Genomic DNA, 12,555 nt, shown 5'->3' with positions numbered 1-12,555 from the left:
GCAGCACATTCCAATGACCAACAACTCTCTCAGTGAAGAACTTCCTCCTCACCTCGAGTCTAAACCTCCCCTGGCACAGCTTGAGACTGTGTCCTCTTGTTCTGGTGCTGGTTGCCTGGGAGAAGAGACCAGCTCCTTCCCGGCTACAACCACCTTTCAGGTAGTTGTAGAGGGCAATGAGGTCACCCCTGAGCTTCCTCTTCTCCAGGCTAAACAACCCCAGCTCCCTCAGCCTCTCCTCACAGGGCTGTGTTCAAGGCCTCTCCGCAGCCTTGTTGCCCTTCTCTGGACACCTTCAAGTGTTTCGATGTCCTCTGCCCCCAGCACGGGCAGGGGGCCAGGCAGGGGAGCTGCCAGGCGGAAAGGGACCCAGGCTGGGGGTGGTTGACAGCAGCTGAACACGAGCCAGCAGTGTGCCCAGGTGGCCAAGAATGGCATCCTGGCCTGCATCAGGAACAGTGTGGCCAGCAGGAGCAGGGAGCTCATCCTGCCCTGTGCTCAGCACTGCTGAGGCCACACCTTGAGTCCTGTGTCCAGTTCTGGGGCCCTCAGATTAAGAAAGATGTTGAGCTGCTGGAAGGTGTCCAGAGAAGGGCAATAAAGCTGGGGAGTGGTCTGGAGCACAGCCCTGTGAGGAGAGGCTGAGGGAGCTGGGGTTGCTTAGCCTGGAGAAGAGGAGGCTCAGGGCAGACCTTCTGGCCATCTACAACTACCTAAGAGGGCATTGTAGCCAGCTGGGGGTTGGTCTCTTCTCCCAGGCAACCAGCACCAGAACAAGAAGACACAGTCTCAAGCTGTGCCAGGGGAGGTTCAGGCTGGGTGTTAGGAAGAAATTCTTCCAGACAGAGAGATTGGCCATGGGAATGTGCTGTCTGGGGAGGTGGTGGAGTCACCAATCACTGGAAGTGTTTAAAATAAGCCTGGCTGAGGCACTTGGTGCCATGGTTTAGTTGATGAGATGGTGCTGGGTGACAGGTTGGACTTGATGATCTCAAAGGTCTTTTCCAACCTGGTTAATTCTGTTTTCTGTATTTGTTCCTTTTCAGCCCTGGGGTGTTGGTGGAGTTGGGATGATGCAAGGTCTGGGGGAGATAGGGGCAGTGGTTGTTATCTTCTCAGAGGCTGCAGCAAAAGCGTTTGACTTGGAATTCAACCAGCAGCAGCATCAGGGTCACTTGTGGGCAGCTGCAACAGCAGTGGGCTCTGGCAGCACAGAAGGCCAAGGGCAGCCTGGGCTGCAGCCAAAGCAGTGTGGCCAGAGCTGGAGAGAGAGGATTCTGCCCCTCTGCTCTGCTCTGGGGAGACCTCACCTGCAGGGCTGGGGCCAGCTCTGGGACCTCCAGCACCAGAGAGACCTGGAGCTGATGGAGAATGGTCCAGAGGAGGCCACCAAGATGCTCAGAGGGCTGCAGAACCTCTGCCATGGGGACAGGCTGGGAGAGTTGGGACTGTTGAGCATGGAGAAGAGAAGGCTCCAGGCAGACCTTTGAGCTATACTTCAGTATCTGCAGGGGAGCTGCAGGCAGGCTGGGGAGGGACTGCTCAGAAGGGGCTGTGGGGATAGGACCAAGGGCAATGGTTTGGAACTGGAGCAGGGCAGGGTTAGGTTGGACATCAGGAGGAAGCTCTGCACAGGGAGGGTTGGGAGAGCCTGGCACAGGTTGCCCAGGGAGGTGGCTGGGGCTCCATCCCTGGAGACATTCAAGCTCAGCCTGGCTGTGTCCCTGTGCAGCCTGCTCTGGCTGGAGCTGTCCCTGCTGCCTGCAGGGGCTTGGCCAAGCTGCCCTTGGAGGCTCCCTTCCAAGGCAGTGCAGTCTGTGACTGTTTTTGTCTCCACACAGAACAAAGCCGCAGGGATGACCTGGAAGCACTTGGGCACATGTTTATGTACTTCCTCCGTGGGAGCCTCCCTTGGCAAGGCCTCAAGGTAAGTGCCTCTTCCCTCCTGGGCATGGCTGCCCCGTGGGTCTGGCTCTGCCAGGGCATGGGCAGCATCAGGGAGCTGGGGAGGCTTTGTCCCCTGGGGTGTTGGAGGGCTGGCACCGTGCAGGGGCTGCTGCTGCGAGCTCTGTGCTGCGCGGCTGCAGCTGCCCCCCCTGCTTTTGGGTGTCCCAGCTGCCCTCACAGAGGCTGTCCTGGAGCCACGCTCCCTGGTGTTCCTCCTCCTGGGTGGGAGATTCCTTGGGAACGAGCTTTAGGCCATAACTGGGAAGGGGGCAGCAAGAAGCCATCGCTGCCCTGCTGGCACCCAGTGCCCTGCCCTGCTGCTGCCCTCCTCCCTGTCCCCGCCAGGCCGACACGCTCAAGGAGAGGTACCAGAAGATCGGCGACACCAAAAGAGCCACTCCAGTGGAGGTGCTCTGTGAGAACTTCCCAGGTGAGGGATTCCCTGGGGGGCTCGTCCCTGTGTCCCCCCGAGCCTGTGGCTGGCGCCTCTGCCTGCCTGCCCCCGCTGAGCCCCGCCTGTGTCCCCGCAGAGGAGATGGCCACCTACCTGCGCTACGTGCGGCGCTTGGACTTCTTCGAGAAGCCTGACTACGACTACCTGAGGAAGCTCTTCACAGACCTGTTCGAGAGGAACGGTTATGTCTTCGACTACGAATACGACTGGGCAGGGAAGCCCCTGGTGAGAGGCCAAGGAGCGCTGGGCAGAGGCTGCTGGGCCCCACAGCGGCACTGGGGACTTGGTGCCACGGCCCCCGGCCCTGTCGTGCTCGTGGCAGGGTCGGAGAGTGGTAGGGGCTGGAAGGGACCTCGAGGATCATCCGGTCCCAGGCCCCTGCCAAGGCAGGGGCAGCTAGGGCAGGTCACACAGGAACACGGCCAGGTGGGGTTTGAAAGTCATGGAATTGTCAGAAGGGACCTCAAGGATCAGCCAGTTCCAACCCTCCTGCCACAGGCAGGGGCACCTCACACCAGAGCAGGTTGCTCCTGAACACCTCCAGGGATGGAGCTTCTACCACCTCCCTGGGCAACCTGTTCCAGTGTCTCAACACCCTCTTGGGGAAGAATTTTTCCTAACATCCAATCTGAATCTCCCCACTTCTGGTTTTGCTCCATTCCCCCCAGGCCTATCACTCCCTGACACCCTAAAGTCTGCAGAGATGGAGGCTCCACCACCTCCCTGGGCAGCCTGCTCCAGATCTCTGTCAGCCTCAGAGTGCAGCAGTTCTCCTCAAATTTAGACGGAACTCCCTGGCTTCCAATTCATGCCCATTGCCTCTTCTTTGGTCACTGGGGACCACTGAGAAGGGTCTGGCCCCATCCTCCTGCCACCCACCCCTTAGATGTTTGTAGGCATCCATGGGCAAGGGATGAGCTCCACCAGGCTCCCCAGGCACCAGCAGCCAGCTCCACGCTGGGGCTGTCCAGATGATGAGTTCAAGCTGTGACACAGGGGTCTGAGGCTCCTGCAGCTGAGGGGAGCCCAGCAGTGGAGCTGGCACCTCACCTCCTGCCATGGGCACCCCAAGGGCACCCCCAAGGGCTGGCTGCAGCCACCCAGCGAGCGCTGAGCTGCTGGGGCAGGGATCAGGCGCTGGTCCTGGGGTGTTTAGCAGGCTCAGGGGGTGCAGGGGGGGGAGGTTCTGCTGTGCCATGGCTGATGTTGTCCTTGTGGTGTCCCCAGCCCACCCCCATCGGCACGATGCACAGCGAGGTGCAGGTGCAGCCCCCGAACAGAGACAAAGCACAGCCACACACCAAACACCAGGTGAGAGGGGCATGGGGCACTGGGCAGGGGGCATGGGGCACAGCTGGGCTTCTGCTCCACAGACTCACAGAGCCCACTGGGGCCTCTGGACAGCGGCAGAGACTGGGGCAGCCCTTTTGCCCCAGTGATGCGTGTGGGAGGGCTGCTTCCTGCAGGTCTGAGGCTGTGGCTCATGAGGGGACCCAGGCAGTGCCCCCTGTGCCAGGTGGCCTGGCAAAAGCAGGAGGAAGCTGCCATGGGAAGCTCCAGCATGGCAGGCCTGGGCTTCAGCTGGCAAGCTGCAAGGTTATTGCTGGCCAGGGGCTGTGGGCATGGCACAGGCTGAGCCACTGTGGTGTCCCCTGTGCTGTGCCACCACGGGGTGATACTGCTCTGTTCATGATGCCACCTCCATCAGTGGGACAGGGACGTGGCATGAGGGAAGGATTTGTGGGCCAGCTTGGTGGTGCATGGCCCTGTGCTGCAGAGAGGAGCTGGCTCTGTCCTGGGCACCAGCTGGGCACACAGGGCAGGAGATGGGCAGAGCTGTGCCAGCAGCTCCCTGCCTGTGCTGCTGTGGGAAGGTGCCAGGCTGTCCAGGCCCTTCTCTGGTGCTGTGGCCTGGAGGAAATGAGGCCTTGAAGCTGCTGCTATCGAGAGCAAACCTCAGGTGTTCCCCAGCAGCCCTGGGCAGACCTCATCCTCTTGCCTTCAACCTCCCCAGGGAGCAGAGCAGCTGCAAATGGGCTGGAGCTGGGGGTGCAGCACCCACACATCAACCCAGCAGTGCCCCTTGCTGCTCCTGCCTGAGCACAGGGAGCCTGGCACAGCCCTGGCAGCGCTTCCTTAGGGAGAGGGCAACATCTTCAAAGTGCCTCTGGCTTGTTCCTGGCAACTGGCTCCCAGTAAGGTCTGCTCCCCACCTCTGGGCCATGAGATCCCTGCTTGGGAGCAGTGGGAAAGCAAAGAACTCTGGCAGCAAGCTCCATCCTGGGGCTGCAGGGCCCCAGCAGCCATGGGGCTGTGCCATGCTCACCATGGCAAGGCATTGGCAGTAGGGGCAGCTCCTGGCTGTGGGACAGCTGAGGAGGCTGTGCCCTCCAGGAGCAGCGTGGCAGGGGCTGTGCCAGCCTCAGAAGGTCTCACCCCATGGACCAGAGGCATGGTCTTGGCCCAGCTGCATCTCCCCAGCCTGCTCCAGATGGGGCTTTGTGGGCCTGGTTGTGTTCTGTGGGGCTGGCTGGGCTCTGTGGGGCTGGTTGTGTTCCATGGAGCTGGCTGGGCTCTGTGGGGCTGGTTGTGTTCCATGGAGCTGGCTGGGTTCTGTGGGGCTGGTTATGTTCCATGGGGCTGGCTGTGCCCCATGGGCCTGCTTGGGATGTGTGGGGCTGGCTGTGCCCCATGGGCCTGCTTGGGATGTGTGGGGCTGGTTGTGTTCCATGGGGCTGGCTGGGCTGTGTGGGGCTGGTTGTGTTCCATGGGGCTGGCTGTGCCCCATGAGGCTGGCTGGGCCCTGCGGGGCAGGCTGTGCTCTATGCGGGTTGGTTGTGCTCCATGGGGCTGGCTGGGCTCTGTGGGTCTAGCTGGGCCCTGTGGGGCAGGCTGGGCTCTGTGCAGGTTGGTTGTGCTCCATGGGGCTGGCTGGGCTCTGAAGGGGTTGGTTGTACTCCGTGGGACTGGCTGGGTTCCGTGGGGCAGGCTGGGCTCTATGCAGGTTGGTTGTGCTCCATGGGGCTGGCTGGGCTCCGTGGGGCAGGCTGTGTGCTCTGTGGGGGCAGGCTGTGCTCTGTGGGGTCTGGCTGGGCCCTGTGGGTCTGGCTGTGTGCTCCGTGGGTCTGGCTGGGCCCTGTGGGTCTGGCTGGGCCCTGTGGGGCTGTGTGCTGTGTGGGGCTGTGTGCTGTGTGGGGCTGGCTGCACTCTGTGGGGTCTGGCTGGGCTCCGTGGGGCTGGCTGGGCCCTGCGGGGCTGTCTGTGTGCTGTGTGGGGCTGGTTGTGTGCTCTGTGGGTCTGGCTGGGCCCTGTGGGGCTGGCTGGGTTCTGTGGGGCTGCCCATGTGCTGTGTGGGGCTGGCTGGGCTCTGTGGGGCTGGCTGGGCCCTGTGGGTCTGCCCGGGCTCCGTGGGGCTGCCCGTGTGCTCGGTGTGCTGCCCTGGGGCACATGGCCGCAGGGCTGGGAGGGCAGAGCCCCGCGGGGCAGGGCAGGGCAGGGCAGGGCAGGGCAGGGACCCCCCGGGCAGCCGCGGGGGCGGCGCCGGTGCCGGTGCCGGTGCCGCAGCGCTGCCCTCCCCGCTCGCAGGCTCGGCTGCCCCGATCACGGTTTTGCTTTTGCACGTTCTTATTTTCTCCACTCCCTTTGCCACTCTTCTCCCTGCCCCTTCCCACCCCCTCCTCCCCCTTCTCTTCCCCATTCTTCCTCTTTTCTGTTCTGTTGTTTCTTTTCGTCCTGTTCCTCCTGCCTGGCCGAGCAGCCGCCCGAGGGGACGGAGGTGTGGGAGCCTCAGGCCGGTGTGCAGCCTGCCGAGGAGCCTTTGGGAGCTCAGCTGGCAGCCGGCAGGCTCGGGGGGTCCGTGCAGGTACACACAACCACGCGCCGAGGGCAGGGGGGGCACGGGAGGGAGCAGAGCCAGCCTGTGCCAGGCGGCCTGCAGCCCCGCGCAGGGCACGGCTGGCTGTGGGCAGCGCTGGGGACCAGCCTGCCCCCTGGCCTGGGGTGGCATCAGGGCCACACATGGCCTGGTCTGCCACACAGGCTGCCTTGTCCCCGTGGCACTGCCACACAGCTGCCCTGTCCCTGTGGCACTGCCACCCAGGCTGCCCCACACCCGTGGCACAAGGGTGCTCACAGCTCAGGCAAGGCTGGCACTGCTTCCTCAGTACCCTGGGTGCTGCCATGGTACTCGGAGGGCTGTTAGAGCTGGATGAGCACTGGCTCTGTGCCACACTGCAGCCCAGTGGGCATCAGGCTCTGCCCCCAGTGCAGCTTGTGCCAGCAGTGCTGGAGCAGGAGGCCTTCTCCCAGGTGGGGACTTCGCTGTGCCTCCTCGGCTGGGTCCTGCTTCTCCCTTCCCTGGCCCCGCCTCGGCCTCCTCCCCCTGCCTGGGTCCTGCACTTGCGCCGTTGGCCTCCTGCTCGCCGCCCTCGCAGCCCTGTGTCCCCCCTGCCCCCTCGGCCTGGTGTGCTGCAGCCCCTGCTGCTGGTGGGCAGCCGTGGTGGATGCCCAGGGGCTGGGCCTGCGCTGCTGCCTCCGTCTCTGCTGCTGTCCCTGCTGCTCCTTGCTGCTGCTCCGTGGTGAATCTCTGCTGGTGCTTGGTCCCAGAGCCTGGGCAGAGAAGGGCTGGGGCTGGGGCAGGCCCTGGGGCCAGCTCAAGCTCTGCCCAGCTCCTCCTGTGCCCTGTCCCCTCCCTGCCAGGGTGGCTGCTCCCTGCTCTTGCAAACCCCAGTCCCTGTCCTCTGCCCGTGCCCAGCACTGCAGGGGTGCTGGCGAAGCTCAGAGGTCTCTGGGCTTGTTCTGGGGGGGGCTGTGGCTCGGCGTGGTCCTCCCAGCTGGGCACTGTGGCTGTCAGGTGGCAGCTCCTCCGTCAGGCTGGGTGAGGCTGAGCCTCTTAGCTTGGTGATCCTTTGGGCTGTGCATCCCCAGGGAGCTCCTGGCTTTGCAGGCACAGGACAGGCAGGTGTCAGGCAGGTCCCAGCTGCCTGTACCAACCCCAGCTCGCTTTGGTGACTTGGATCTCCTGCCAGCCTTGGCACCACGCACAGCCCTGCTGCTCTGGTGAGCAGGAAGGAGCTCAGGGGCACCTCAAGGCTGGCAGTAGCCCATGGGGCTGGATCCTGCAGGGCCCAGCAGCAGCGTCTGGGCTTGGGACTGGGGAGCAAGAGCTGTGTCCAGCTGCTGAGCCGTGGCAGAGCCTCCTTGGAGCCAATAGCTTCCTGGGGCCAGGCCTCCAGGGTGTGCTGGAGCTGGCAGCCACCGAGGTGTGCAGGGGCTCTGGGATCCTCCTTGAGACTCCAAGGGGATCCAGCCCCTCTGTGTGCTCTGCAGCCAAGCACTTCCCAGCAGTGTCTGGGGGGTGGAACCATCCTGCTGCCCTGTGCGGGGCCCTCCTGGCTCTTGCAGGGCTGGGGAGGGCCTCCTGGGGCCACACCTCTCCGGGATGCAGCTCCGCGGGGTGGGGCTGAGGCGGAGGGCCGGGGGTGCCCCGCGGGCTGCCCCTCACTGCCCACTGCTCTCTCCCCAGGTGATGAGCTCCACCAACGGAGAGCTGAACACGGATGACCCCACGGCAGGACACTCGAATGCCCCCATCACAGCCCCCACCGAGGTGGAGGTGACAGACGATACAAAGTAAGGACAGGCACAGCCCTGCTGCCTCCTGCTCCCCGCCGCCGGGGCCTCGGCTGGGGAAGAGCAGCCCTTGCCTAAAGCCCAGCCCTTAGAACCCCACTGCTTCTCCCTGACACCCCACCCGGCTAGCCCTGCAAGGCCTCCAGCCTCAGCTCCTTCCCCCCCTCACCCTGCTCGGCCCTGAGGGTCTCACACCCTTCCCACAGCCAGCACAGAGGAGCAGAACAGAGCTGGGGACATTTCTCCTCCGGGAGCCCCAGCTCTGGCTGCTGCTGTTTGCTGTGGCTGGCAGTGCACATTCCATGGCCACTGTCACTCGCTGTGGCCATCACTGCATGCTGGGGGTTGGAAGGGACCTCTGGAGCTCACCCAGTCCAAGTCCCTGCTCCAGCAGGGCACCCACAGCACCTTGCCCAGCAGCACAGTGCCCGGGGGGGTTGGAAGCTCTCCACACCAGGAAACTCCACAACTTCTCTGGGCAGCCTGCTCCAGGCCTCCAGCACCCTCACCCCAAAGAACTTTCTCCTCCTGCTCAGGTGGAGCCTCCTGGCTTCCACTTTGTGCCCCTTGTCCAGTCCCTGGGCACCACTGAGCAGAGCCTGGCCCCAGCCTCTCGCTATTTGCCCTTTAGTGTTCCCAGTCCAGCCCCTGCCATGTGCCAGGGCACCTCCCACGGCAGCTGTGCCCACGGCAGCTGTGCCCACCGGGGCTCACCAAGAAGCTGGGGGACTTCCCCTCCCCTTCCTCCGCCGCTGCCCCGCTCGGCGTGGAGGCTGAGCGGGTCCCCTCCGCCCGCAGGTGCTGCTGTTTCTTCAAGAGAAGGAAGAGGAAAACCACCAAGCGTCGCAAGTGAGCCGCGGGGCCGGGCGGAGCGGCGTGCGGAGGCTGCTCTCTCCCTCCGGCCGCGGCTGGATCTTAACCTGCGGAGCCGGCGGCGGCGGCGGCGGCGGCGGCGGCCCCGGGGTTTGTGCGGGGCCGGGGGAGGGGGGTGCCGAGCCGGACGGGCTCCCCCCAGGCGCCCCAGGCGCAGGCGGGGAGCGGGGACTCCCCAAAACTGCTTTGTCCTTGGTTTTGGTTTTGTTTTTTTCTTTTGTTGTTGTCGTTGTTGTTTCTTTTTTGTCCTCTTGCCACTCGCCCCCCCCCCCCCGCCCCGGGGCCGTCTTGACTCGAACCGAGCCCAACTTCGCCGAGGTCCTGCGTCCGACACCAAGAGAAAAACAACCCCCCCCCCACGAGAAAACAAAAACAAAGCAACCCAAAACAAAAACAAACAAAATAATAAAAAAAAATAATAACAGAGAGGAAAAAGAGAAAAGAAAAGAGAGAGAAAAAAAAAGCAACAACCTGAACCCCCCCCTCCCCCCCCGCAGCTTCACTTTGCTTCTGAGTTGGCAGCCGGGGATCAGCTCACAGCCTCTGCCCCGTGGCGGCAGCAGCAGCAAAGGAGGAGGAGGAAGAGGAGGAGGAGGAGGAGGAGGAGGGATTGAGGAATTCTTCTTTTTCCTTTTTTATCCCCCCCCCCCCTTTTTGGTTTTTTTTTCCTTTCTTCCCCCCCCCCCCCCCCCCCCTTCCTTTTTGTTTTCTTTTCTGTTGCTTCTTTGTCTCTTTTAAGTTAATTTAAAGTGAGTCTCGGTGCGGAGTGCTGAGTCCGTCAGTCTTTGAGCCTCCCCTTCGGCGCTGCTCCCTTCTGCTCCGCCTTTGAGGTCCGGCCTGTGGCCCTCCCCCATCACCACCACTCCCCCGCCCCCCGCTGCGTTCCCTCCCCGCCCGCTCCCCCCCCCGCTGCAGGTGACGGCGGCGAGGTCTCGGGAGGGGGATGGGGATGGAGGGTGGGGCTGGGGGGCAGACCCCCAGCATTTGCCATGCGCTCTGGGCAGCGGCGCAGGTGATGCTTGGCCCTGCCAGGGCCGGGTCGCTGACTCCTGGGGCGCAGGCAGGCAGGGACAAGGGCCAGGCGGGCACTGCACTGCCCCAGCTGCTGCCAGGGGGCTTGGCAAGACCAAAGGGAGCCCGAGGGGAAGTGGCAGAGCAGGGAGGGAAGGTGAAGCAGCCTCCAGCCTGGGCTCTGGTGCTGCCGTGGTTGAGGGCTGGAGCTGGGCCCAGCGCAGCATTAGGAGTGTGCAGGGGCAGCACCACAGCTGCCCTGGCAGTACCACAGCTGCCTGGCAGTACCACAGCTGCCCTGGCAGCTCACCTGGGGCCTTGGTTCTCATTTGCTTTTTACAAACTCTTTGTGTTTGAGACTCCCAGGGGGGGCTGGGGCTGCTCTCTCTGGGCTGCTCCCTGGGGGCTGCTCCCCAGGGCTGTTTGCTGGGGGCTGCTCCCTCAGGGCTGCTCCCTTGGGGTTGCTCCCTCAAGGCTGCTCCCTGGGGGCTGCTCCCTCTGGGCTGCTCCCCAGGGCTGTTTGCTGGGGGCTGCTCCCTCTAGGCTGCTCCCTGGGGGTCACTCCCTGGGGGCTGCTCCCTGGGGCTGCTCTGGGCACGGGGTGGTTTGTGGCCAGCAGACAAAGAGGCACTCACTGAGGGTGGCACAGGGCATCAGGGTGGTCAGGCACTGCTGGTGCTGCCAGCGTGAGCTCCCCTGCACTGGGAGGGTCTGATCCCGGGGCAGGGGGAGGGTTTGCAGCTTAACCACGGACACAGCAAGACACACAGACACAGACAGACACCTCCCCCACTGCCCCTGCTCCTCACTCCCCTGGGCACTGCAGCTTCCCCACCCGACTGACCCTGTGCTGGTGTATTGCTCACGACACATTTGGGGGGCGGGGGGGAGGGAGGGGGCAATACTTATCTTTACCAAAACCCTCTTGTTCTGCCCCAACAGAGGAGCTGAGGCTGTGCGGAGGCTTTGGGGGAGGATGGGCAATGGGCCTGTCTGTGGCTGCTGCCAAACTTGTCCAAACTGACCCTCTGAGGGTCCCGAATTGCAGGAGGGGCTGCTCCGGCCTGGGGGGGGGGTGTGTATGAGGGATGGGGAGGGGGCACCCCGCCCTGCCTGGGCACCACAAGGGACCCCGGGGAGGGGGCCGCGCCGTGGCCTCTCTTTCTCCTCAATTTGGGGTTGCGCCACCCCCCGGCTTCGGCTTCTCCTGGGCAGGGGGTCAGCCCCGGCCGCATCCCGGGGCAGGGCTGGGGCTGGGGCTGCTGTGCTGCGCTCGGCCTCGCTCCTCCCGCAGCAAGGCCAAGGAGAAAGGTTCCAAGAGTCGCCTTAAATTTTCCCTGGAAGCGGAGCCTGCGGGCGGCATCGCTCAGCCCAAGCCCCGCAGAGGCCGAAGAGGAGCCGCGGAGGGGAAGGCTCCGGCCCCGGCTGTGCCCTCAGTGCTGCTGGGGGAGGGGGTGGGGGGCGGCCGAGGATGTGGCACCGCCCGCGGGGGGGGGGGGGGCTTGGCCTCCTGCCCCCTGCATGGGGGTTTCCATTTGCCGGTTTGCCTTCTGCTTGCCATCCAGAAAGGGCAATTCCAACCTCTGGGATGGCTCCTGGAAGCCAGAGGAGTTGTTAGGGGCTTTTTTTTTTATTCCACTTTTTTTCCCCCCCTCTTTTTTTTTTTTTTTAAATAAAACCAAAAACCCCCAACCCCACAATCAAATGAAAGAATCATTAAAAAAGAGGAAAAAAAAAGTCTTTAAAACCCTCCAGCCTCTTCCTGTGCTTGATTGCGGGGCCCAGAGGGTGGGGGGAGGAGGGTTCGTTTGGGCTGAGGTTCAGCCGGCAGCAGATTCCCCGCCCCGGCTGGGAGCTGCCTCAGCCCCGCCGGTGGTTCCCTGCTTGTGCTTTGCCTGCCGCTGAACAGCAGCAAAACGCAGCCTCACAGACCAGGAGAGGCCAGGGGAGGGTCAGGGGAGTGAGGCTGATGGCTCCGGGCAGCTCCCCGGCCTCGCTCCGCAGCGCTCCCGGCGCTGCTCCTCTACACAGCGGCAGGGGAGGGCAGCGCCCACAGCTGGAGCTCAGCCCTCCCGCATCGGCTGGGCTCTGGCTGCGTCCAGCGTGAAGAGCCACAGCCCAGATGGGGTGAGGGACTCGGGAGAGCCCTCGGCCTCGCAGCTGAGGAGGAAGGATGGGATGAGCATCGTGCTTGCGCCAGGTGCGATGCAGCTACAGCCTCAGGCCCTTGTGCCTCCTCCATGCATACCAGGGAGGCAGAAGCAGAGGTCCCAGGCTGAGCTCCCTGCTCTTCCCAGCACTGAAGCACTTCCACAACCAGGCCCAGGGGCTTCATTTCACCAGGAGGCTCCTCCACAGCCCTGCCACTCCCCAGGCATCACCAAGGTGTTGAGCAAGGTGCCCAGAAGCTGCCAAAAGAGACTTTCCTGGGAGCTGCTGCTGTGATTCCCAGGCAGAGCAGAACAGAGCTCGGCCCTCGGCACTGCCTCACCCCTGCTGCTGCCTTCCAGCTCTGCCTGCACAGAGGGCAGGGAACAGCCTCCTCCCCTCACTGCTGCTGCTGCTTTCAGACCCGGAGTGAGTCAGTGAGGGCCAGGGCAGCTTTCAGCAGCCGTGGTTCATTGTTCAAACCTTTCAAT

General features: G+C 63.8%; 1 protein-coding gene across 3 annotated transcripts in view; it reads left to right on the top strand.

Moving 5' to 3' along the window:
- Positions 1-10,391, top strand: part of CSNK1G2 (casein kinase 1 gamma 2) — a 56,485-nt gene extending 46,094 nt beyond the window's left edge. For 2 of the 3 annotated variants that reach the window (XM_068156342.1, XM_068156341.1), the window contains 7 exons: positions 1,842-1,927; positions 2,293-2,377; positions 2,478-2,626; positions 3,629-3,712; positions 6,159-6,263; positions 7,926-8,032; positions 8,831-10,391. In XM_068156342.1, the coding sequence (XP_068012443.1) occupies positions 1,842-1,927; positions 2,293-2,377; positions 2,478-2,626; positions 3,629-3,712; positions 6,159-6,263; positions 7,926-8,032; positions 8,831-8,885 (671 nt within the window). In that variant the 3' untranslated portion in view covers positions 8,886-10,391. The remainder of the gene's footprint in view (positions 1-1,841; positions 1,928-2,292; positions 2,378-2,477; positions 2,627-3,628; positions 3,713-6,158; positions 6,264-7,925; positions 8,033-8,830) is intronic. The other variant, XM_068156344.1, reaches the window with a different exon arrangement.
- The last annotated feature ends 2,164 nt before the right edge of the window (positions 10,392-12,555 follow it).

The sequence above is a fragment of the Melanerpes formicivorus genome, unplaced genomic scaffold (assembly GCF_026170545.1).
Source record: "Melanerpes formicivorus ecotype bairdi unplaced genomic scaffold, bMelFor1.0.p_v2 SCAF_34, whole genome shotgun sequence".
Taxonomy (NCBI): Eukaryota; Metazoa; Chordata; class Aves; order Piciformes; family Picidae; genus Melanerpes; species Melanerpes formicivorus.
The sequence above is the reverse complement of the archived record's forward strand: the minus strand, read 5'-3'. Positions and strand labels throughout refer to the sequence as shown.